This window comes from Balaenoptera musculus, chromosome 15 (assembly GCF_009873245.2).
Source record: "Balaenoptera musculus isolate JJ_BM4_2016_0621 chromosome 15, mBalMus1.pri.v3, whole genome shotgun sequence".
NCBI classification, from domain to species: domain Eukaryota; kingdom Metazoa; phylum Chordata; class Mammalia; order Artiodactyla; family Balaenopteridae; genus Balaenoptera; species Balaenoptera musculus.
In genome coordinates, this window is record NC_045799.1 from 28811293 (window position 1) to 28836823 (window position 25531).

The 25531-nt window shown below is 41.7% G+C and overlaps 1 protein-coding gene across 1 annotated transcript; it reads left to right on the forward strand.

The window, feature by feature from the left end:
- Positions 1 to 614: 614 nt before the first annotated feature.
- On the forward strand, positions 615 to 25155 carry LOC118881592 (signal-regulatory protein beta-1-like). The gene is given in 5 exon segments (XM_036826724.1): positions 615 to 687; positions 2095 to 2229; positions 2232 to 2447; positions 21385 to 21699; positions 24689 to 25155. Coding segments are annotated over 5 exon segments (1206 nt in total).
- The last annotated feature ends 376 nt before the right edge of the window (positions 25156 to 25531 follow it).

The following is a 25531-nucleotide window of genomic DNA, read 5'->3' on the forward strand; positions in this document are numbered from 1 at the left end:
GGCCTCTCCAGGACAACATTCAAAGCAGGTTCCATACTGTATTTGTTTTTCTCTTTCTGACTTACTTCACTCTGTATGACAGACTCTAACTCCATCCACCTCACTACAAATAACTCCATTTCATTTCTTTTTATGGCTGAGTAATATTCCATTGTATATATGTGCCACAAATACAGTATGCTAACACATATATATGGAATCTAAGGAAAAAGAAATAAAAAAGGTCATGAAGAACCTAGTGGTAAGATGGGAATAAAGACACAGACCTACTAGAGAATGGACTTGAGGATATGGGGAGGGGGAAGGGTAAGCTGTGACAAAGTGAGAGAGTGGCCTGGACATATATACACCACCAAATGTAAAATAGATAGCTAGTGGGAAGCAGCCGCATAGCACAGGGAGATCAGCTCGGTGCTTTGTGACCACCTAGAGGGATGGGATAGGGAGGGTGGGAGGGAGGGAGATGCAAGAGGGAAGAGATATGGGAACATTATAAGTATAACTGATTCACTGTTATAAAGCAGAAACTAACACACCATTGTAAAGCAATTATACTCAAATAAAGATGTTAAAAAAATAAAAGAAAAAAAAAGCAGGTCCCAGGAGCCACCAAGATGCATGTCCCTGCCTCCTTGTTCTAACTGCCGCTTCCATCCTTGCTGCTGCCTCTGCTACTGGGGCTTACCGGTGAGCACCATGGCCTCAGGTAACACTGTGCAGGGATGCTCACCTGAGTTTGGTAGTGGTACCATTTCTGCACTGGCAGTGGGGCAGGTGGATCATTGTTCCAGCGCCTCATTCTTTTCTGCCTCTTTCTCTTCAGGACATTTCTCTGAATATTCTCTTTTACAACAAGGATCTCCAAAACAAATTCCCCCAGAATTCTTATTACTTAAGAAGCCCTTTCCTCTCCAGTTCAGGTTCAGACAAGATTTAGCCCACCCAAGCATTTCTCAGGACAGGGATTCCTAGCTGCTCCTCAACTCCTACATTTCTGACACCCTGTGAAGGATCCATGACCCTCTGCGGCTTTACCTGCAAGAATGGGTACCATCCTGAGGAAGGAAGTGAATGTGTGGCACATGACTCTTCCATCTTGCTGAAGACCATAGAATCTGGGAGTCAGAGTTGTCTTAGTTTAGAGGGACATAGATAGATAGATGATAGATAGATAGATAGATAGATAGATAGTTCGACCACCACTACACATGCATTGTAGAACTATTAGAAAAAAATTGGTAAGTGGTACTTTTTAGACTCTTAAGTCTCCCAGAATCTCAGATTTTTAGAATTATATTCTTCATGTGGGAGTTATACATGCCTGTTCACTTTATTTTCCCTAGATCTGACCCAAGACCCAGGCAGACTGGTGAGGCATCTCTCCCCTCCCAGCAGTGTTTACATCTCAGTTGCAAGGTCATCCTAAAAGTGATTAAAAGCATAGATATATTTTTGAAACCTAATGCCTGGGTTTTAATTCAAGTTCCATCACTTATACCATGTTTGACATTGGACAATTACTAAACTTCTCTTTGCCTTTGTTGTCTGAAAAATGGGGTAAATAATAATACCTTACTAATAGGATTGTGGTGAAAATTAAAGAACTTAGTTAATATATTTAAGTATTTTGAGTGATGTTTGGCACACAGTGGCTTCTGTGGAAGCTCTGGCTGTTATATTCTCCAGGGTTTAGTTAATGCAAATATGAACACATAAAAATGATCCCACTGTTTCTGGCCTTTACAACACTCATTCTGGGTCCTTGACAAGCCTGTGTCTTCATTTAAAACTCACATAAGGCATGAAAAACAGGAATCATTCATCATGCTTCATAGAAAAAGAAACCAAAACAGAGGGAGTGTTCTTCCCAGAATCTCCAGGCTTATCAGTACTGGGGCTGGGTGTTGAGCCCATGTCCACCTGGTGCCCAGGCCAGGGCCCTCCCTTGGACTCCAGGTCAACCGTGGGAAGCCCTCAGGCACAGTCCTGGCTTTTTTTTTTTTTTTAATTTTCAGTTTCAGGGTCACTAAAAACCTCAAGAGGAGTCCCTTAGGCCAGACAGGGGACCTGGAACTGACTTGTGTTTCCCTCCAGGAGTGGCAGATGAGGAAACACTGCAGGTGATTCAGCCTGAGAAGTCAGTGTCAGTTGCAGCAGGAGAAACGGCCACTCTGCACTGCAACGTGACCTTCCTGCTCCCCGTGGGACCCGTCAAGTGGTTCAGGGGAACTAGCCAGGCCCAGAGTTAATCTACAATATCAGAGGAGGCCCCTTCTCCCGAGTAACAATTATTTCAGACAAAACAAGGAGAAACAACACGGACTTTTCCATCCACATCAGTAACATCACCTCAGCAGATGCTGGTGTCTACTACTGTGTGAAGTTCCAGAGAGGAAGCCCTGACGTGGAGATTAAGTCTGGACCAGGCACCTGGCTCTCTGTGCGTGGTAAGTCCAGACCCCTGAAAATCCAGCCCTGTGTTCTAAGACAGTCACAACTTCCAGTCTTTATCCTAAGGTTCGTGGGTTGTTAGCATTTTGTCAAGTCTGAGGATAAAAGATGAGGATAGTGAGAAGTCACAGTGAAGAAGAAGAGTAAAATGTAATCCCAGGGACATATCAGTACAATTCTAACCCTTCAGAATCTTATGGTTTTCAAAGGCCACAAAAAAGTCTTAAAAGCACAGTGGGTAAAGGTATAGACTCTGGGCCCAAATGGCCTGGTTTTGACTTCTAGCTCTCATTAACATGCTCTGTGTGACATTAGTGAGTTGCTTAAATACTCTGTGCCACAGTTTCCACATCTAAAAGATAAGGATGAAAATAATATTTACTTTATGGATTTGTTGTGAGGATTATAAATATAAGTGCATTTATAATACAAAGTACTTAGAAGAGGCCTGTAACATATGAAGTATTATATTAGTGTATATTGTCAGTATTCAGGATATTAAAACCAATCAGACGTAAAAATACATTCTTAGCAGCATGGAACCATATATTACACAGAAACAAAGATGTTAGAATTATTGAGGCAGAAAATTGTAAATATTACTTTTTTATGTAGAATATGTAATGCTTATGTTTCTTGAATTTTGTCCTGCATTTGTATAAATCCTGTATATTCTTGGATTTGGTCCTGACTGATAGAATCAAGGCTGAAGACAAACTCTGCAAGACTCAATATCATCCATTAAAGGAAGCCTGGGAAGAAGAGCAAATAGTTCAAGCCTGTTTGTTAGCAAAGAAATGATTATAATGTTTTTGATATTAAAAAATGAACATGAAAGTTTACTCTAGCAGGATCATAGAAACATACAACAACAGAACTTTTGAATCTTTAAAATTTTAGAGCCTTAGCACCATGGAGAAACAAGGATAATGGTAGGTGGTCTCTTGGGACAAAGAGAAGGTCATATGATTTTCAAGATTTGAAAATAAATAGCAAATTGTATGTGAACATTTGAAGGAAATCAGCATGAAATGTCCAAGGGTAACATTGAACACTAGAATATAAGGAGTACAGCCTTCAAAACTTAGGGAACCTGATTTCCACCTAAAATTCTACACCCAGCCAGTTTAAGTTTGCAAGATCATCAAGAACTACATTTCATGTACCCATTTTTTTTTTTTTTACCAAACAGGGGTTAAATAAAAACAAGGTAAGAATGGAAAGCAGTAATAGGAGACTAGAGACCCCAAGGTAACAGCTGTGCAAGAGGCTTAGGAATGGCCACCGGTCATTCCAGACCAAGAGGACTGAGAGCTTTAAAGAGGAACATCTGCAAAAGATAGAATTGTTAGAATATTAAATAGTTCACAAACTTATGTCCACCATTTCTAATATTATTTAACATTGAGTTGAAATATAATCCAATGCTTTTAGAAAGAAGAAAGCAATAGAAAGCATAAGAATTATAAAGAAAATGGGAAAGCTGTCTCTCTATGGCATCTGGAAAACGTAATAGGATCAACATTAAATTTTACAATCAATAAGATAATTTAGTAATGTAGCAAGTTATAAAATCAACAAACAAAAAGAAAAATCTTTCATATATCAAACAACAACCAGTAAGAAGATATAATGGAAAAGACAAGACATACATGATAGAAAATTTTAATTAAATTAAATACTTGGGTCAACTTCTACTAAAACCGTAATAAGAACTAGATTTACTCACCCACTAAAAATCTAGGCAGGACTTCCCTTGTGGTGCAGTGGTTAAGAACCCACCTGCCAATGCAGGGGACACGGGTTCAAGCCCTGGTCCGGGAAGATCCCACATGCCATGGAGCACCTAAGCCCGTGTGCCACAACTACTGAGCCTGCGCTCTAGAGCCTGTGTGCCAAAACTACTGAGCCCCTGTGCCACAACTACTGAAGCCCACGAACCTAGAGCCCATGCTTCACAACAAGAGAAGCCCCTGCAATGAGAAGCCCGCGCGCCGCAATGAAGAGTAGCCAAAGCTTGCCACAACTAGAGAAAGCCCGCTTGCAGCAAAGAAGACCCAACGTAGCCAGTAAATAAATAAAATTTTTAAAAAAATCTAGGCAAACTATATGAAACAATGGTTGACAAGACATTGGACATCAGGCAACAAACAACAATAATATCTGAGAGATGAGAAACAAATGAGGTGAGACCAAAGGTTACCTCCAGTTTACTCTCTGGGAAAGCTTGCAGGGCACCACGCAGGGAGAGAGGACTCAGATGGAGCCTAGAAGTCTCCCTGAGTTGATTAGGAGGAGTTAGAAATCCAAGGAGGGCAAGGTGGTAGAATTTTCAGAGTGGAGCACCAAAGAGGAAAGAGATACACAAAGAGTAAACTCCAAAGATCTTGAGCTTGGCCTCAGGGGGAAAGTCCCAGGGCTCACAAAAGGCCAAGACTAGTGCCTGTTCCCATCAAACTGAGTGAAAAACCTCATATTTTGTAGGCATCTGGGAGAGTACACAGAAGGGTTCTGCTGCAGTAGAGGTAAAAGAATTAGCTCTAGGCTAAATGATACTGTGATTCAGCACCACAAATCTTAACTACAACATATGAAAATGTCAAACTGTTCCCAGGAAATTTAACCATGTCCCAAAATAAGTCGAGCATATTTATTACATTACAAATTTTCCAATGCCCAACAAAGTAAAAGTCACATCTGGCATGCAATAAAAATGATCAGGCATGAAAAAACAGGAAAATTCAATTTGTAATGAGAAAATCAATCATTTGAAAATGAACCAGAAATGACAGATGATAGAATTAGTACACAAGGACATTAAAGTTATTATAACTACACTATGCATGTTCAAGTAGCTAGAGGAAAGTTTAATATGTGAAATAGAGGCATGGAAAACATTTTAAAAGATCAAGACTGAAGTTTTAGAGATGGAAACTGCAATGACTAGGATGCAAAATAGGGTGAACATTATTCTGGTTCTAAAACCAGATAAGGAACAATATATATCAATATCTCTCATGAACATAGAATTATTATAAAGCTACAATAATCATACAGGGTAGTATTAGCATCAAGACACACAAGTAGATCAATGGAACAGAATAGAAACTGCAGAAATAAACCTGTACATATCGCCAATTGATTTCTTTCAAAAAAAAAAGTGGTGGAGGAAAGAAAACAAAAATTTGTAAAGGCAATTTGGTGGAGAAAAGAGTTTTTTCAACACTGGCATTGGATGAATTGGAGCATTAGTAGGCAGACCAATGGAACAGAATTTTAAAATCCAGAAATGAATACAGTTCCTCCTACCATACACCAAAATAAATGCATATGGATCAGATATTAAATGGAAAAAGTGAAACTGCAAGTATTAGATGAAACTATGTGTGAATTCTTTTATAATCTGGAAGTGGGAAAAACTTCCCAACATAATTCAAAAAAAAGAAGGAAAATAAGAATTTGACCAACTGTACAAAAAGAAACGTGTGTATGGATGTGTACATGTATAATACTTTGCAACTGATAATATAGACAAAGAATCACCCTAATATATATATAGAGCTTCTAAAATTTTAGAAGAAAAACACAAGAAACTTAATAGTATTATGAGCAATCCATATGAAAAGACAATTTACAGAAAATGAAATAGGAATATCTCTTAAACATATAAAAAATATGTTCATCACCTTTATATAAGAGGAAATGCAATTTAAAACTACACTGGGACACAATTTCTCACCTATTTGCTTGGCTAAAAATTCAAAAGTTTAACAACACACTGTGTGGCAGGAGCTATGGGGAAACTGATGCTTCCATAGTTTGCTGGTTGAAATGCAAAATTGCATTACTCAAAAGGAGGTGAATGTGACAACATCCAGGAAAATTATATGTTACATATACATATTCATAATTACATATTATCCTGTGAATACAATCTATCTTTTACAAATGTACCTCAAGGTATGCTAACATAAGTGCAAGATGACTTACACTTAGTTTCTTGATTATAGCACTATTAGTGAGGACAAAAGATGTGTTTCTAAATAAATTGTGGTACAGTTAGACAATGGGGTTCTCTGCACTGTTAAAAAGCATGAGAAGAACTCAGCACACTGCTTCAGAGGGACCACAGGATAACATTAAACAAGAAAACAACATATAGAACAGTGTGTGGAGCACACTAGGTTTTATGATTAGAAAACTGGGAAATACTAGAATATTCATATTTGCTTATATTTTTTAAAAAAGAAAATAAATCAAAATCTAATTTTAAAAATTTACTGATGGGGAAGGTAAGAGAGTAGAAGGGACAGGAATGAAAGCTAGACTTCTCTGCTGTACCTTGATTGAGGTTTTGACTTTGAAAACCCATGAACATTTTAAATTCAAAATGAAAAAAGTCCTATATACTAAACTACTAAATCCGAAATGAAATTACTTAATCTAACTATGGCTTACCCAAACAAAGGCAAATTATCTCAAGGGACTTTAAAACATACAGTTTTAGGATGGATTCACCCAGAGACAGATCTTGAGACAAGGATTTGAGTGCAGGGTCCCCCAACAAGGCAGTGGTGAATCAGACAGTTTAAAAAGGGTAGGTCCTCAAGCCAACTACCACTGTGGGTAACTGGAGCTTAATCCAGTTGGGAAACTGTGAGAAATGATACATAAGTCTCAGATTTATCCCTCTATATGGGAAAGGAGTTTGGGATATTATATACCAACTCCCTTTTGGTCATTGATTGAGAGCTGCTTCCAAAAGCGTTAGAGGGTCAGTACTCCGGTACTTTCAGTGTTCCGTGTGCACAGGTAACCTTCCAAAAAAGCAACCATAAAAAAATAAATAAATAAATAAACCTGTCAGCTAAAAACATGAAGTTACTGGCATTGGAGTGCTCCTGAGTGCACTAAAGTCGTCAAGCTCAGGGAATTTGGGTGAGCCTTGGAGATAGTATGCAACACATAATAAAGTGTATCTATATCCCAAATGAAACATATCTTGAGGACAAAAAGAACCAAAAATACCCCAAGTGCTATTCAATAATCATATTGATTGGTATTAATATTGGTGTTGGTGTTGATAAATATTATATATGTATAGTAGGATGCAATAAATAAGTAATTGTGTTGGTGTCCTTAGAAATTGGGATTTTCAGTATGAGAAGCAGATACAGAGCAGAATCAAAGAAGCTACATTTGAAAACTGCATTTTTAAAATTAAATTAAAACTATTAGCATTAATCCAGTTAATTGTCTTTCTCCTAAAAAAATTACTTACTTCACTACCCTGTGCACCATAATGACCTGGTATACATGTACTCCAAACAGAAGTCCACTACAATACTTACCGTTTTAAAAAATACTGGCAGGAATTATACCCATCTGGCAGAAAGTTTGGGAATAAAGTTGTCATAGGTTCATAGAAAACTAAACCAATGAAGAGAATGAGACACTTAAAAACTCCTGGGAAAACGAAAAGTTGTACAAGGAAGGAAATTTACTCATGACTTATTAAATGGTCCAGTTGTGAACAATGCTTCTTTGGTCTTAATGATAAAAGTGCTGAATCCTGATAATATCAAAGAGTGGATGTGTCCCTGATAGAAAGATGTGAGGAGGGGAAGTGTGAATAGCAGGTGGAGGGAGATATAAGAGAACTAAGTCATCACCTCCTACAGTAGTAGGTCTATCCATAACATATGACACTGAGAAATGATAGCATGAGCACGTTATTTAGAAAGATAGAGAGGATGTCCAAACAATCAGCTAAAATAGCTAAGAGTGATTGATCTGTAATTTTTGCAAGGAAAGGAAGCTATGGGTTTGATATTTTTATTACACACCTTAAATGACTTTTTTAAAAAACATCTTTATTGGAATATAATTACTTTACAATGGTGTGTTAGTTTCTGCTTTATAACAAAGTGAATCAGTTATACATATACATATGTCCCCATATCTCTTCCCTCTTGCATCTCCCTCCCTCCCACCCTCCCTATCCCATGCCTCTAGGTGGTCAGAAAGCACCGAGTTGATCTCCCTGTGCTATGCGGCTGCTTCCCACTCGCTATCTATTTTACGTTTGGTAGTGTACATATGTGCATGAACAATGTGCTTTGGGAAGGAAAGGATGGAGGTGGAGTTATATGATTAGACCTGTATTTTAGCATGATCAGCATAGTCTAGTTTCTGAGTCTGGGTGCAACGGTGGAGAAGCAAAGTCAGTGAGACAAGCCCGCAAGCTGTTATGATAAGAAGAGGCAAAATAAAAATGAAGAAGAGGAGAAAACTGAACATGAGAGATTGGGGTCATGTCTCACTGGGTGAACCATAAGGGCGGGTATTGTACTAGACAGTAACTTGCCATCTTCATTTCTCTCTCTTCTCTCTCCACCTTGCCTTGATCAAAGCTAAGCCCTCTCTTCCAGAGATTTCTGGCCCCTCCAACAGGGCCAATCCAGGCCAGATAGTGAATCTCACCTCCTCATCAACTGGCTTCTTTCCCAAAAACATACACCTCAAATGGTTTGAAAATGATGTGGAGCTTCCACCCTCATCGTCTGTCCTGGAGATGCTTCCTCCTACACCATCATCAGTACTGCCCTGGTGACCCTTGCCTTGCCCTTACTCCGCTCCTAGGTCACCTGCCAAGTGGCTCACAGTGAATTGCACAGGTAAGGGCCACCCACCTACCCCCATGGCCCAACCTAGGTGACCTCCACCTGTTCCCTGTTTGGAGCACCTGACCTGAGTTCTCCCATTCATTCTTCACCAAACAGCATGTAAGGAGGGTACGAGTTTCCCTAACTTTTATCACCATCTTATTTCCTTAAAGGCCATGATCCAGTCCTTCTCTTTCCATGCTTCCTTCTCTTTAGTATATACTGGGAGCTGGAAGTTCATTCATTTAACAGGTGTTTACTGCGCATTTGCTATGTGGCGGCATTATTCTAGGTGCTAGGGTTATCATGGTAAACAGAACAGACCTGGTTCTGCATCACTGGGTTCATAGTCATGGAACCTCGTGAACCAATAAGGTATAACTATATGATTATGACTTTTAACATTTGCCGTGATGGAAAGAGTACTGAAATAAACCCACGCACATATGGTCATCTTATCTTTGATAAAGGAGACAAAAATATACAATGGAGAAAAGACAGCCTCTTCAATAAGTGGTGCTGGGAAAACTGGACAGCTATATGTAAAAGAATGAAATTAGAACACTCCCTAACACCATACACAAAAATAAATTCAAAATAGATTAAAGACCTAAATGTAAGGTCAGACACTATAAAACTCTTAGAGGAAAACATAGGCAGAACACTCTATGACATAAATCACAGCAAGATCCTTTTGACCCACCTCCTAGAGAAATGGAAATAAAAACAAAAATAAACAAATGAGACCTAAGGAAATTTAACAGCTTTTGCACAGCAAAGGAAACCATAAACAAGACCAAAAGACAACCCTCAGAATGGGAGAAAATATTTGCAAATGAAGCAACTGACAAAGGATTAATCTCCAAAAGACACAAGCAGCTCATGCAGCTCAATATCAAAAAAACAAACAACTCAATCCAAAAATGAGCAGAAGACCTAAATAGGCATTTCTCCAAAGAAGATATACAGGTTGCCAACAAACACATGAAAGGATGCTCAACATCACTAATCATTAGAGAAATGCAAATCAAAACTACAATGAGGTGTCACCTCACACCAGTCAGAATGGCCATCATCAAAAAATCTACAAACAATAAATGCTGGAGAGGGTGGGGAGAAAAGGGAACCCTCTTGCACTGTTGGTTGGAATGTAAATTGATACAGCCACTATGGAGAATGGTATGGAGGTCCCTTAAAAAAATAAAAATAGAACTACCATAAGACCTAGCATTCCCACTGCTGGGCATATACCCTGAGAAAACCATAATTCAAAAAGAGTCATGTACCACAATGTTCATTGCAGCTCTATTTACAATAGCCAGGAAATGGAAGCAACCTACATGTCCATTGACAGATGAATGGATAAAGAAGATGTGGCACATATATACAATAGAATATTACTCAGTCATAAAAAGAAACGAAATTGAATTATTTGTAGTGAGATGGATTGACCTAGAGTCTGTCATACAGAGTGAAGTAAGTCAGAAAGAAAAAAACAAATACTGTATGCTAACACATATATATGGAATCTAAAAAACAAACAAAAAAATCGTTCTGATGAACCTAGGAACAGGACAGGAATAAAGACGCAGACATAGAGAATGGACTCAAGGACACAGGGAGTGGGAAGGGTAAGCTGGGATGAAGTGAGAGAGTGGCATGGACATATATACACTACCAAATGTAAAATAGATAGCTGGTGGGAAGCAGCCGCATAGCGCAGGGAGATCAGCTCAGTGCTTTGTGACCATCTAGAGGGGTAGGATAGGGAGGGTGGGAGGAAGATGCAAGAGGGAGGAGATATGGGGATATATATATATGTATAGCTGATTCACTTTTTTATACGGCAGAAACTAACACACAATTGTAAAGCAATTATACTCCAATAAAGATGTTAAAAAAAAAAACAGTACTGAAATAGATGGAAACATGAGAGATTTAGTTTACAAGGAAATATGTTTTTGAAGTAGTGATGATGGAACCAAGGTATAAAAGATGAAAAAGAGTCAGCCAAGTTAAGAGTAGAGTGTTCCAGGCAGAAGAAACAGAATGTGCAAGGCCCTGCGGTGGGGTGGGGTGGAGAGTAAGACATGTTTGTGGAACAGAGAAGAGGCCCAAGTGGCAGGATCTTAGTGAGAAGAGGGGTGCCTGAAAAAGGAAATGGCTGGAGAGAAGGGACAGGGACCAGATCACACAGCTCTTATAGGCCACAGTAAGGAAGTTTCTCTCACTTTGGACTCTCCACGTGGGCTCCTAACCCCTTGTCCAGACCACCATGTCACCACTGCTTTGCTGCCAGTACTGCCTTTGAAACAGCCTTCCTAAATCCACCTTGGCAGCAAAGGAGGGAACAATGCAGGCAAGGCCATGCCCCACCTTTCTTGCTCTGACCTCATAAGACAAACCCATTATGGTGGTGTCAGACTTTGTATCTAAGCTTGCTCAACATATGCTTAACGTAGTCCCTCAGGACATAACTCCTGGGATATTACAAATGTTACCTCACTCTGGAAATGTTCATTGTAAAAATTACATCATAGTGATTTGATTTCCGCCATCACCCATCACCAACAAACAAAACAAGGTCTTTCTTAATGACCAGAAATTTTATCAATCCTTTTTCTTCCTAAAGTTCTATATCCATTCTAATTCCTGCAGTGAACTTTATACTACTGTAGCATATTTTTATGTGAAAATCTTTTATGGACCACAACATTATACATATCATAGAGAACTAAGAGAACACAGAGAACCGCTATCAGAAGAAGTATATAAATTAAATTTATTTGGTTTTTCCTTATGAACTAATGGTGTAAGTGTTTAAAAATTATTTTAAATTGAATCACATAATTGATCAAAACAACCCAGATATATGACAAATTCTGACAAATAATTATTAAAAATAACAATTAAATTTATATCAGAAAGGCAGCTCTGTGAGACAGATGGAGGAGCTTGTGGTGCTTTGATTAAAGCGGGCTCTCTGGACAGCAGTATTTTGAACTGTCCTTTTAAATTGTGTCCCAAATTCTTTACACCAAGTGCAATGTACCATAGTTAGTTTTGGGATGTATGGGAAAGAACTTTTTTTTGTAAAGTTGAAGAAGGAGAATTGTGAAACAGGAGGCAAGAGAGAGATCCGGCCTTAGTGTGCAATTTTAGGAAAGAGTCTGGATCTCTCAGGATCTGGAGATTAATTGTATTAAATTACCTACGTATTTATTCTTTAGGATGTCATTATGTGCCCCCAGGGTAAGTGTAGCAACAATAAGTATAGACAGCCTTCAAAGTCGCTATGAATTTGGCTTCATCCCTCCCACGTTCTCCCTACCCATCATGGTCACCTTAAAGTCCTTGGAACATGCTAGGCTTCACCTCAGGGACCCTGCCCATGTCCTTCCCTCTGCCTGAGATGCACTTCCCCCACACAGCTGATCTCAGTGCCCTCTCTCCTTCCTCTTGCCCTCCCCCAGCCCCTTTGCCTAGAGTTCCAGTTACCAGGGCTGCGTAGTTATACCAAACTTATGCCAGTATTCTACACTTACTCCAAATCCTCAAAATTATTATGCTCTCATATTCTGTACATCAGGAATTTGGGCCCAGCAGGGATAGCTTGTCTCTGCCCTATTACACCTGGGACCTCAGCTGGATGATTCAGAGGCTGGAATCAATGAAGGCTCCATCACTAACATGTCTGGCCGTTGGTGCTGGGGTGAGCTCAGCACCTCGGTTCTTACATGAGCTTCTCCTTATCATCTTTCCACTTGGGTTAGTTTGGGCTTCCTCAGAGCTAGCTGGCTGTGTCCCCAAGGTGAGTGTCCCAAGATTCCCAGGCGGAAGCCACATCAACTTTTATAACCCAGCTTTGGTTGACACACAGTGTCACCTCTGTTGCACTCTGTTCCTCATCACAAAGTCCTGCCCAGGATCCAGGGAAGCAGAAGTTGACTCCCCCACTGATCAGGAGTAATAAGGTTCTGGATGACAGTGTGGACTTGCTGTAGCCATTTGTGGAAAATACAATCAGCCACGTGTAATTCACTTCTATTCATCTTTCATATTTCTACTCAAAGGTCACTTCTTCTAGACACACTTCCCTACCTGCCCACCTCCAGACCAGGTCAGGTGTCCCTACAGGCTCTCATAACCCATGTAGGGGTCAAGTGACTGCTTTTTCCCCCTCTGTCCTCTCCACCAGAGCACGAGCTTCAAGAGGTAGGGACCACGTCTGTCTTTGCTCACTGCTCTATCCCGAGAACTGAGAGCAATGCCTAGAAAAGTGTGGGTGCTCCTTGAGCATCGTTTGCATGAAGGAAGAAGTAATGAAGGAAGGGCTGTTGTTTCAGTTGTTCCCACAGTGAAGATGTCAGTGCAGTGTGTCCCAAGCCTCCAGGTGGCCATCCTCACCTGCCATGTGCAAACGTTTTACCCTGAAGCCATAGAAATCACCTGGCAGGGGAGGAAAGGATGCTTCAAAACCTGTGAGGTCTTCACTCCCACCCAGAACCCAGATGGTACATTCAGCCAAGACAGTCATATCCTGGTCAGCACCTCGGAGGACAAAAGGCTGTTCACCTACCAAGTGTGGCGTGAGGCCCAGACACTGGTCTAGACCAGCGGGCAGCTGAGAGAGCTTACAGAACAGCAGGCGAGTCTGGGTGAGTAGGGGTGGAATAACCAAGCAGCCGAGGACTTGAACCTGGAGACAGGTCGGGTTCAAATGCTGGCTGTGCCCTGTTCATCATGTATGACCTTGGGAAGTCACTTCACCTTCTGAAACTCAGTTTCATCATCTTTAAAATGGAACAGCAAATACAGCCACCTCTACATGCTGTGATGCCTTAGGTACTAAAAAGCAGTAAGCACCACTTTATCACATAGCTGCTTCGTGACAGCATATCCCCTTTACCATATATTCCTGTGAATAACCAAGGCAAAATGTAATATCTTTCCCCAATTCCCACCCAATCTCCCAAAAGCCATTTGGATAATATAATTACAGAGCACATATTAGTACTTTGCTGGGTGCTCATTTGATACAACAATGATCTAAAGTACATGTTATGATCCCCATTTTAAAGATGAGAAAACTGAGGCTCAGAGAGGGGAGGTGATTCCCACCAAGACCAAGGTGTAGTCTTGGTACCTGAGTCTGGGGTGGACTGAGCCTCCCTGGTGGTTGAGTGATGGGAGCAGGAAGCCAGGTTCATCCTGATATCTTCCTGTCACCAGGTGCCAGAACATCCAGCTCCCTCTTTGGGACCCTCTTCCTGCTTGGCTGGAAGTTGTTTCCCCTGACTAAAATTTCCATCATCTATGCCTTCAGGAGGACCCTCCCTTGCAGGTAAATGGGGCATCCAGGATAGGGCTTGGGCTCCCGGGGTGTGACTCCAGGCCGACAGGGGGACACTGTGAGGAGAAAGCACGAGGTGCTCCCATTTCTCCTCTACCTTGAAGGCATGTTGAATCCAGAGTGTTCCTGAGAGCTGTACCCCATTCCTTCAACCTTCCCCTCTGCCTCTCACAGCTCCAGTCTGAGGATGCACAAGGATGCAGGCTCCCCTGACCTGGGCAGGGCCCACGGTGGAGGGGGATATAGATGGAGTTAGTATAGAGAAAACATTGGTGAGGTGGTCTCTGAGGAGAATTCTGAAGAGAACAAAGGCTTCGCCCAGCTCTCTGCTTCCTCTGCAGGTCATAGACGCCACAAGTAACATAGGACCCTTGTCCCCTCCAGTCTTATACAGGAGGACTGATCCAGGAGGACCACTTCCCATGATGCCTGTAGCCTCTGCCCCAGCTTCTCCTACCTCATCAGCCTTCTGAGACCTTTCCAGCACTGGCTGCCCCTTCCTGTCTCCTGCAGCTCAAGAGCAGCTGAGAGCCTCGACCGGGACGGTCAGTAGTGAGAGGTGGCCTCTCATGCTCTACCCAGGAATGAAGCTTCTGCGGACACCTGACCCTTAGCAAGAAAACCAGCAGAGGTATGGCAGGCTCTTACTCAGGGAGAACCATACCTGTGATTCTGAAGGCCCCTTCCAGGCTCCTCAGGGAAAGCTCTCTGTGGGCACCCAAGTGCCATGAAACATTTACAGTCCCTTCATTTAATGGAAATAAAGGAAATACTAATGGCCAATAAACATAAAGAAACATGCAATCTCATTAGTGATCAGAAAAAACAAAAGCAAAACCACACTGATATGACATTTTGTGCCTAGTGGAATAGCCAAAAATATAGAAGCAACTGGCTCTTTATTACATTGATGATGTGCATTTAAATCACCGTGACACCTTTACTGTAACTAGATGAGAGGAATGCAAGTAATCAGAAAGTTCAGTTGTGAGGTTTCTGCAACAAACCAGGGGACAGTTAGAGTGGCTTGAGCTATGGTGGTACCAGCAGAGATGGAGAGAAATTGACTAAAGTGAGGTGTATTTAAAGATAGAAAGGATGAGACACGTTTGGGGACTGAATGTGAAAGGTCATGGGAGGGAGGAACTGGGGTGGCTTCTGGGCTAGGTTGAGCAATGGATGAGATGCGAAGACAAGTGGAAGAATAGGTTGGTGATGGGAACTATCGGTTCAGTTCTGAACACATTAAACATAATGTTTGTTCATCATTCCAGTACAGATGTTGAGTAGGCAGACGTCTGTAGTTCAGGAGAGCGGTGGGAGCTGGAGAGATATTTTTACAGTCATTAGGTCTATAAAGCTGGTTGCCAGGGGAGCCAAGCAGCAGAGCTAAAATAACCATATTTTCCTTTTCCGTCCCTCTTGCTTCCCAAAAGGCCTTGGATACAATGCAGTCTCCCAACTGTGGTACAAAAGGGGTACTTATGTAGGCATGGATTGGAAGGAGAACAGAAAGATAAAATATTTCCATTCGTCATGATGGCATGGTTGTAGATATATTTTTCTTTTGCAGTTTCATATGATCTCCGCAGGGGTTGAGAATGTCCTCATTGTCTGCTGTCACACTGGGCTATCCTGGTGATACTTAGCAGTCTCGCTGGACATTGTGGGAAGGACTGCAAAGAGAGTGTCATATAAGGAAGACATTCACAAGTGGGCAGTGAAACAGCTGAGAGAATCAGAGACTTTAGCATTATGGTCAGTCCGAGCTGGAAAAGCTCTTGGTTGCACCTAGTCCAGCTTCTGCCCCTGAACCCATTTTACAGATGGGGAACTTGTGTCTTGGAGATATTAGGTGACATAATCAAGATCAAACAATGCAACTCTGAAGCCACCATTCCAATGTATGCAAAAAGTATTACATTTTGAATTTTTTCCATGATTTAGCATGATGTCTGTTTTAAGCACCCTTTCCATGGACTTATTGTTGGTCAGTTCATGATCTCATTCATGAAATCAGGTTCCCCCACCCTCTGTGTCCCCAGTGATATTAAGGTGCCTTTGTGACATCTATCCATCCAGGCATTTGCTGAGATATCCATCACCCTGTGCTGCCCTTGACTACAGATCCACACAGGTACCCCTAGCACTACTTCCTGATCTCACAGCTTCCACTTGATTCCAGCTCTGCCCACAATCCTCTTCAGCACACTGAGAAATCTGGCTACTCCAGGAATCTCTGCAAGGTGGTCTCAGGTCCTTTGACCTGGCAGAGCACACACCCAGTTCTGCTCTTCTGTTGCCAGGTCAGGCTAGAGGCAGCAATTTCACAAACTGTGTCACCAGAAAGGAAGGCATGTGTATTCCTGACTCCCCTCTCCCTCCAAGCTGGACCTCCTAAGGCTTCTCCAGTGTTAAGTCCCTCCAGTTCCCCTCCTCTCTCCAGTAAGTCAGACAGTGTTGTCTAGTCTCATAAGGTAACCAGAGGGTGAAGAGGAAGTAGAAAGGAGGGGCCACTCTACAGGAGCCTACATTTTTCCAACCTTTTGCATCCTTCATCTGAGTTCACCTTTTGAAGCTCAAAGGTACATTTATCCTCTATTTCTGCAGTGACAGCCTCTCTGAAACAGATGCATTACATTTACCTGCTGCCTAATTTGGTCAGAATAAAGCATTCAACACTGAGGTGAAGGGATCAGTGAAAACTGGAGTACCGAGCTTAGCAGTGACACCAACAGGCACGTTTTATAACTACATGTCAGAAGCCCATACACTCTTAACTCCAGTGCATCCCAAGTCTATGGATATGCTCACAACAAGGAAGGGCCTAGGTACTACTGAACTTCATTGCTGGCAAGATTGGTGGTTCTGTTAGTAAAGTGGCGGCAGGATACTGCTGTGAAGAGGCCCAAACAAGGGCACCTTCCACTGAGTGAAGTAGGATGAAGGACAGGAGTACTGGGGGCTGAACCCAGACACCCCTCACACTGCAGACCAAGACAAAAGGGACACAGGGAGGGTCTACACAAAGCCCATGACTTTTCCTATTTCCTTCCGGGTGAAGTTCACTCAACCCTCTTAAACAAACTCCCTTTGTGTTCGTGTTCTTGTAACCAGTGTATTAGACACACTGGGCCCTCCGAAGGGTTCAAGGAGAAAACTTTCTCTTTATAAAGAATGTGTCCTCAAGCCCACTGCCAGTATGGGTAACTGGAGCTTAATCCAGTTGGGAAACTATGAGAAATGACATATAAGTCTCAGTTTTATCCCTCTCAAGAGGAAAGGAGCTTGGGATAATTACATACCAACTCCCTTTGAGTAACTGATCTGATTGAGTACTCCTTCCAGAAGGCATTAGGTGCACAGTATTTCCAGTGTTCCATGTGCATAGGCAACCTGCAAAAAAAGCAACCATCCAAATCAAATCCTTTCAGGTAAAAACATGAATACATGGCATTGGAGTGCTCTTGAGTACACTAAACTGGTCATGCTCCGGGAATTTGGGTGAGCCTTGGAGACAGTATGCTACACATGTGTATCTATATCCCTAATGAAACATATCCTGAGGACAAAAAGAACCAAAAAAACCCCAAATGCTATTCAATAATCATACTGATTGGTATTAATATTGGTACTGGTGTTCATAAATATTATATATGTATTGTAGCAGCAGTTCCCAAACTTTTTGGCACCAGGGACTGGTTTTGTGAAAGACAAGTTTTCCATGGATGGGGGTGGGGGGGATGGTTCAGGTGGTAATGCGAGCGATGGGGAGCAATGAGGAGCGGCAGATGAAGCTTTGCTTGTTTGCCTGCTGCTCACCTCCTGCTGTGTGGTCTGGTTCCTAACAGGCTGCGGACTGGTACCAGTCCATGACCCAGTGGTTGGGGACCCCTGTATTGTAGGATGAAGTGAATAAGTAATTGTGTTGGTGTCCTTAGAAACTGGATTTTCAATATGAGAAACAGATACAGGATATAATCGAAGAAGTTAGGTTTAAAAACTGCTTTCTTAAAATTGGATTAGAACTATCAGTATTAACCCAATTGAATTGGCTTTCTCCTAAAAAAAAATATACTTCATCACTGTGTCCACCAAAATGACCTGGTAGCTATGACAACCCAGTAGTAATAAACCCTGCTAGTACACAGATTATGGTCTCTAAATAGCACTACCACTAAAAAGAACCATGTCTCCTTAGGGAAATGATTGATTTCAGACCATGGACAGGAAATATGCAAAATGAGCTTGGAATATTTTGTTGTACAGAAGTAAGGAAGCAATATCAAGTGAAGTTATATAAAAAGACTCAGGAACTAACTTAAAGGAGGCTCCCACAGATGGGACAGTTTGAGCATTAAAAAGATAAAATTACAATATATTGACATCCATCAATGTTAAAAATGATGATATCACAATGGTATGAAAATTAAAGAAACGTCAATGGTCACTTTTGGAGATTACTAAGACACCAACTCATTGTTATGAATGCCAAAAGATAATAAGCAAAGGCATTTACTATGCCTTTCCTGTAAGAGTTGTATGTCAACCTCACACATGTGAGAATGGCTATCATCAAAAAGAACACAAATAACAAATGTTGGCGAGGATATGGAGAAAAGGGAACCCTCATACACTGTTGGTGGGAATGTCAATTGGTACAGCCACTGCGGACAGTACAGAAGTTCCTTAAAAAACTAAAAATAGAATTATCCTATGATCCAGCAATTCCACCCCTGGCTATATATCTGAAAAAAACAAAAACACTAATTTAATACCTAAGATACATGCACCCCAATGTTCATAGTGGCATTATTTACAATTGTCAAGGTATGGAAGCAACCTAAGTGTTCATCAACAAATGACTGGATAAAGAAGAGGTGGGTTGGCCAAATAGTTCATTTGGGTTTTTCCATAAGATACACACACACACAATGGAATACTATTCACTCATAAAAAAGAATGAGATTTTGACACTAGTAGCAATCTAGATGGACTTGGAGGGCATTATGCTAAGGGAAATAAGTCAGACAGACAAAGACAAATACCATATGATATCACTTACATGTGGAATCTAAAAAATACAACAAACTAGTAAATAAAACAAAAAAGAAGCAGATGCAGATATAGAGAACAAGTTACTGGTTACCAGTGGAGGAAGGGGGCAATATAAGGATGACGGAGTGGGAGGTACAAAGTATTGGGTGTAAGATAGGCTACAAGGACGTATTATACAATATGAGGAACATAGCCAATACTTTTTAATAACTGTAAATGGATTGTAACTTTTTATTTTTTTATTTTTTATAGCTACTTTATTTATTTATTTATTTATTTTTGGCTGTGCTGGGTCTTCGGTTCGTGCGAGGGCTTTCTCTAGTTGCGGCAAGTGGGGGCCACTCTTCATCGCGGTGCGCGGGCCTTTCACTATCGCGGCCCCTCCCGTTGTGGGGCACAGGCTCCAGACGCGCAGGCTCAATAGTTGTGGCTCACGGGCCCAGCTGCTCCGTGGCATGTGGGATCTTCCCAGACCAGGGCTCGAACCCGTGTCCCTTGCATTAGCAGGCAGATTTTCAACCACTGCGCCACCAGGGAAGCCCCCCTGGATTGTAACTTTTAAAAATTGTATAAAAAAAGAAAATAAAATACATTTTCAAAAAACTTTTAAAAAGAATGGTATGTCAAGAGTTAATGAAGCAAAGAATAATATCACCTAATAAAGGCAGAGGTAATGGGAGTGCTAGATGATATTAAGGAATTACTAAATTTTAAGTGTGATAATGGCATTTATATTACATTTTAAAAAGAATTCTTAACTCTTAAATATAAATGCTAAGGTAGTAGTGAGTGAAATGATAGAGTGCCTGGTATTCGTTTTAAGAAAATCCAGTGGATGGTAGGTGAAGTAAAGATGAAACAAGATTGGCTATCTGTTGATAATTGTTAGTCTCATGATGAATACTTCCTACTTTTAGGTGTTTTTACAAATTACCGTAATAAAAGTTGTGTTTTAATACAAGCATATAGATGCCCTGCAAAGTCTTTGTGCACTTTTAGGTATACATGTACCCCAAACTGAAGTCCACTACAATACTAAGTATTTTCAAAAATACTAGGAGGAGTGATACCCATCTCGGAAAAAGCTTGGGGATAAAGTTGTTATAGGTTTATAGAAAATTAACCAATGAAAAGAATGAGACACTTAAAAACTCCTGGGAAAACAAAAAGTTGTACAAGAAAGGAAATACGATCACAATATATTACATGACCCAGCTGTGAACAATTATCCTTTGGTCATAATGACATTGATAAAGTGTTTAACCTGCATAAAATCAAAGCATTGGATGTTTCCATGATAGGAGGTGTGAATGGCAGGTGGAGGGAGATGTAAGAGAGCTAAATCATTACCTTCTATAGTAGTAGGTCTATCCATAACATATGACATAGAGAGATAAATAATAATATAAGCAGATTACTTAGAAACACAGAGAGAAATGTCCAAAGAATCAGCTAAAATAGTTAAAAAGTGGTTGGTCTATAATTTTTAAGGAGAGGAAGCTAGGGGTCTGATGTTTTCCACGAAACACCTTATATGACTTTTAAAACAATGTACTTCGGGGAGAGAGGAAAGTAGGGAGAGAGGGATGCGGGATGACATGGTTGGATCTGCATTTTAGCAAGATCACCATGGTCTGGTTTCTGAGTGTGGGTACAAAAGTGGAGAAACAAATCAGTGAGGCCAGCTGGCAAGCTCTCACGATAAGAAGAGTCACAATAAAAATGAAGAAGAGGAGAAAACTGAACTTGACTGAGGTGATGTCTCACTGGGTGAACCATAAGGGCGAGTATTGTACTAGACAGTAACTTGCCATCTTCATCTCTCTCTCTTCTCTCTCCATCTTGCCTTGATCAAAGCTAAGCCCTCTCTTCCAGAGATTTCTGGCCCCTCCAACAGGGCCAACCCAGGCCAGATGGTGAATCTCACCTGCACATCAACTGGCTTCCTTCCCAAAAACATACACCTCAAATGGTTTGAAAATGGTGTGGAGCTTCCAGCCCATCAGACCCTCATCGTCCGTCCTGCAGATGCTTCCTCTTACACCACCATCAGCACCACCCTGGTGACCCTTGCCTTGTCCTTACTCCACTCCCAGGTCACCTGCCAAGTGGCTCACAGTGAATTGCCGAGTCCCTTCAGTGGGCATGTGAACATCTCTAAGTTCCTTCAAGGTAAGGGCCCACCCACCTACGTCCATGGCCCAACCTAGGTGACCTCCACCTGTTCCCTGTTTGGAGCACCTCACCTGAGTCTTCCCATTCATTCTTCACCAAACCCCACCTGAGGTGGGTACAAGGTTCCCTATCTTAAATGACCATCCTATTCCCTTTCATGCTGTAATCGCATACTTCTCTTTCAGAGCTTCCTTCCCTCCAGTGCAGTGGTCCCCAACCTTTTTGGCACCAGACACCAGTTTCATGGAAGACAGTTTTTCCATAGACAGGGGTGGGGATGGTTTCGGAATGATTCACGTGCATTACATTTATTGTGCACTTTATTTCTATTATTATTACATTGTAATATAGAATGAAATAATTATACAACTCACCATAATGCTGACAGGAGACAGAACTCAGGCAGTAATGTGAGCAATGGGGAGTAGCTGTAAACACAGATGAAGCTTTGCTCACTCGCCCACCATTCACCTCCTGCTGTGCAGCCCCATTCCTAACAAGCCACGGACCGATACAGGTCCGTAGCCTGGGGGTTGGGGATCCCTGCTGTAGAGTATTTGGGAGGTGGGAGTTTATTCATTCATTCATTAACAAGTGTTTACCGAGCATCTGCTGCATGGTGCATTATTCTAGGTGCTGGGGGTTCCATGGTAAACAGAACAGACCTGGTTCTGCATCATTGAGTTCACACTCATGTGAACACTGTCATCCAAGATGCAAACAAATATACGGTTATGACTTGTAACATTTGCCATAATGGAAAAGAATTGACTACTGAAATAGATGAAAACAGGAGAAATCTAGTTTACAAGGAAATACTTTTGAAGTAGTGATGATGGAACCAAGGCATATAAGATGAAAGAGAGTCAGCCAAGTTAAGAGTAGAGTGTTCCAGGCAGAAGAAACAGAACGTGCAAGGCCCTGCGGTGGGGTGGGGTGGAGAGTAAGACATGTTTGCGGAGCAGAGAGGAGGCCCATGTGGCTGGATCTTAGTGAGAAGAGGGGTGCCTGAAAAAGGAAATGGCTGGTGAGGAGGGACAGGGACCAGATCACACAGCTCTTATAGGCCACAGCAAGGAAGTTTCTCCCACTTTGGACTCTCCACTTGGACTCCTAGACCCTTGTCCAGACCACCATGCCACCACTGCTTTGCAGCCAGTACTGCCTTTGAAACAGGCTTCCTAGATGCACCTTGGTATCAAGGGAGGGAACAATGCAGGCAAGGCCACGCCCCACCTTTCTTGCTCTGACCTCATAAGACAAACCCATTATGGTGGTGTCAGACTTTGCATCTAAGCTTGCTCAAGCTTGCTCTAAGCTTGCTCATATGCTTAAGTAGTCCCTCAGGACATAACTCCTGGGATATTACAAATGTTACCTCACTCTGAAAATGTTCAATGTAAAAATTACATCATAGTTATTTGATTTCCAGCATCACCCATCACCAACAAACAAAACAAGGTCTTTCTTAATGACCAGAATTTTTATCAATCCTTTTTCTTCCTAAATTTGTATATCCATTATAATTCCTGCAGAGAACTTTATACTACTGTAGCATATTTTTATGTGAAAGTCTTTTATGGACCACAACATTACACATATCATAGAGAACTATGAAAACACAGAGAACTACCATCAAAAAAAGTATATGAATTAAATTTATTTGGTTTTTCCTTATGAACTAAGGGTGTAAGTGTTTAAAAAAAGGCAGCTCAGTGAGACAGATGGGGGAGCTTATGATGTTTTGATTAAAACAGGCTTTCTGGCCAGCAGTATTTTGAACTGTCCTTTTATTTTGTGTCCCAAAGGCTTTACACCAAGGGCAATGCACCATAGTTAGTTTCGGAATGTATGGGGAGAAGATTTTTCTGTTGTTTTTTTTTTTTTCCTTTCTTTTTTTTTTTTTGAAAGTTGGAGAAGGAGAATTGAGAAACAGGAGGCAAGAGAAGGATCTGGGCTTAGTGTGCAATTTTAGGAAAGAGTCATATGAGGGCTCAGGATCTGGAGATTAATTGTATTAAACTACCTGTGTATTTACTCTTTAGGATATCACATGTACCCCCAGGGTACCTGTGGCAGCAGTTAAGTGTAGACAGTCTTCAGATTAGCTATGAATTTGGCTGCATCTCGTCCATGTTCCCTTACTCACCCTGGTCACCTTACTGTCCTTGGAATATGCTAGGCTTCACCTCAGGGCCCTTGCCCATGCCCTTCCCTCTGCCTGAGATGCACTTACCACACACAGCCGATCTCAGTGCCCTCTCTCCACTTCTTGTCCTCCTCCAGCCCCTTTGCCTAATGTTCCAGCTACCAGGGCTGCATGATTATCCCAAACTTATTCCAGTATTCTAAACTTACTCCAAATCCTCAAAATTATTATGCTCACATGTTCTATACTTCAGGAAATTTGGACAGGGCCTAGTAGGGATGACTTGTCTCTGCTCTATTACACCTGGGACCTCAGCTGGATGATTCAGAGGCTAGAATCATATGAAGACTCCATCACTAACATGGTGTGAGCTCGGTGCCTCAATTCTTACATGAGCCTCTTCTTATCATCTTTCCACATGTTAGTTTGGGCTTCCTCAGAGCTAGCTGGCTGCGTTCCCAAGGTGAGTGTCCCAAGATTCCCATGTGGAAGCCACATCAACTTTTATAACCCAGTCTTGGACCTCACACAGTGTCACCTCTGCTGCACTCTGTTCCTAGTCACAAAGTCCTGCCCAGGATTCAGGGGAGCAGAAGTAGACTCCCCAGTGATCAGGAGTGCTACGGTTCTGGATGACAGTGTGGGCCTGCAGTAGCCATCTATGGAAAATAGAATCAGCCACATGTAGTTCACTCCTATTCATCTTTCCTATTTCTGCACTTTTTCCAGAAACCCTTCCCTACCTTCCCACCTCCAGACCAAGTCAGGTGCCCCTACAGGCCATCATAACCCATGTGGGGGTCAAGTGACTGCTTTTCCCCCTGTCATCCCCACCAGAGCAGGAGCTCCATGAGGCAAGGACCTGCCTGCCTTTTCTCACTGCTGCATCCCAAGAACTGAGAGCAATGTCTAGGAAGGTGTGGGTGCTCCTTGAGCATCATTTACATGAAGGAAGAAGTAATGAAGGAAGCGCTGTTGTTTCAGTTGTTCCCACAGTGAAGATGTCAGTGCACCGTGTTCCAAGCCTCCACGTGGCCATCCTCATCTGCCATGTGCAAACGTTTTACCCTGAAGCCATAGAAATCACCTGGCAAGGGAGGAAAGGATACTTCAGGACCTGTGAGGTCTTCACCCCCACCCAGAACCCAGATGGCACATTCAGCCAAGACAGTCATATCCTTGTCAGCACCTCGGAGGACAGAAGGCTATTCACCTGCCAAGTGTGGTGTGAGACCCAGACACTGGTCCAGAGCAGCATGCAGCTGAGAGAGCTTACAGAACAGCAGGAGAGTTTGGGTGAATAGAGGTGGAATAACCAAGCAGCTAAAGACTTGAACCCGGAGTCAGGCTGGGTTCAACTGCTGACTCTACCATGTTTGGGAAGGTCACTTCACCTTCTGAAACTCAGTTTCCTCATCTTTAAAATGGAACAACATATACAGCCACCTCTACATATTGTGATGCCTTAGGTACCAAACAGCAGTAACCACCACTTTATCACACAGCTACATCCTGACAGCACATCCCTTTTACCAGATATTCCTGTGAATAACTAAGATAAGATGTATTATCTTTCCCCAATTCCCATCTAACCACCCAAAAGCCATTCAGATTCAACCATTACTGAGCACATATTAGGTACTTTGCTATGTGCTCTTACTTGATACAAAAATGTTCTAA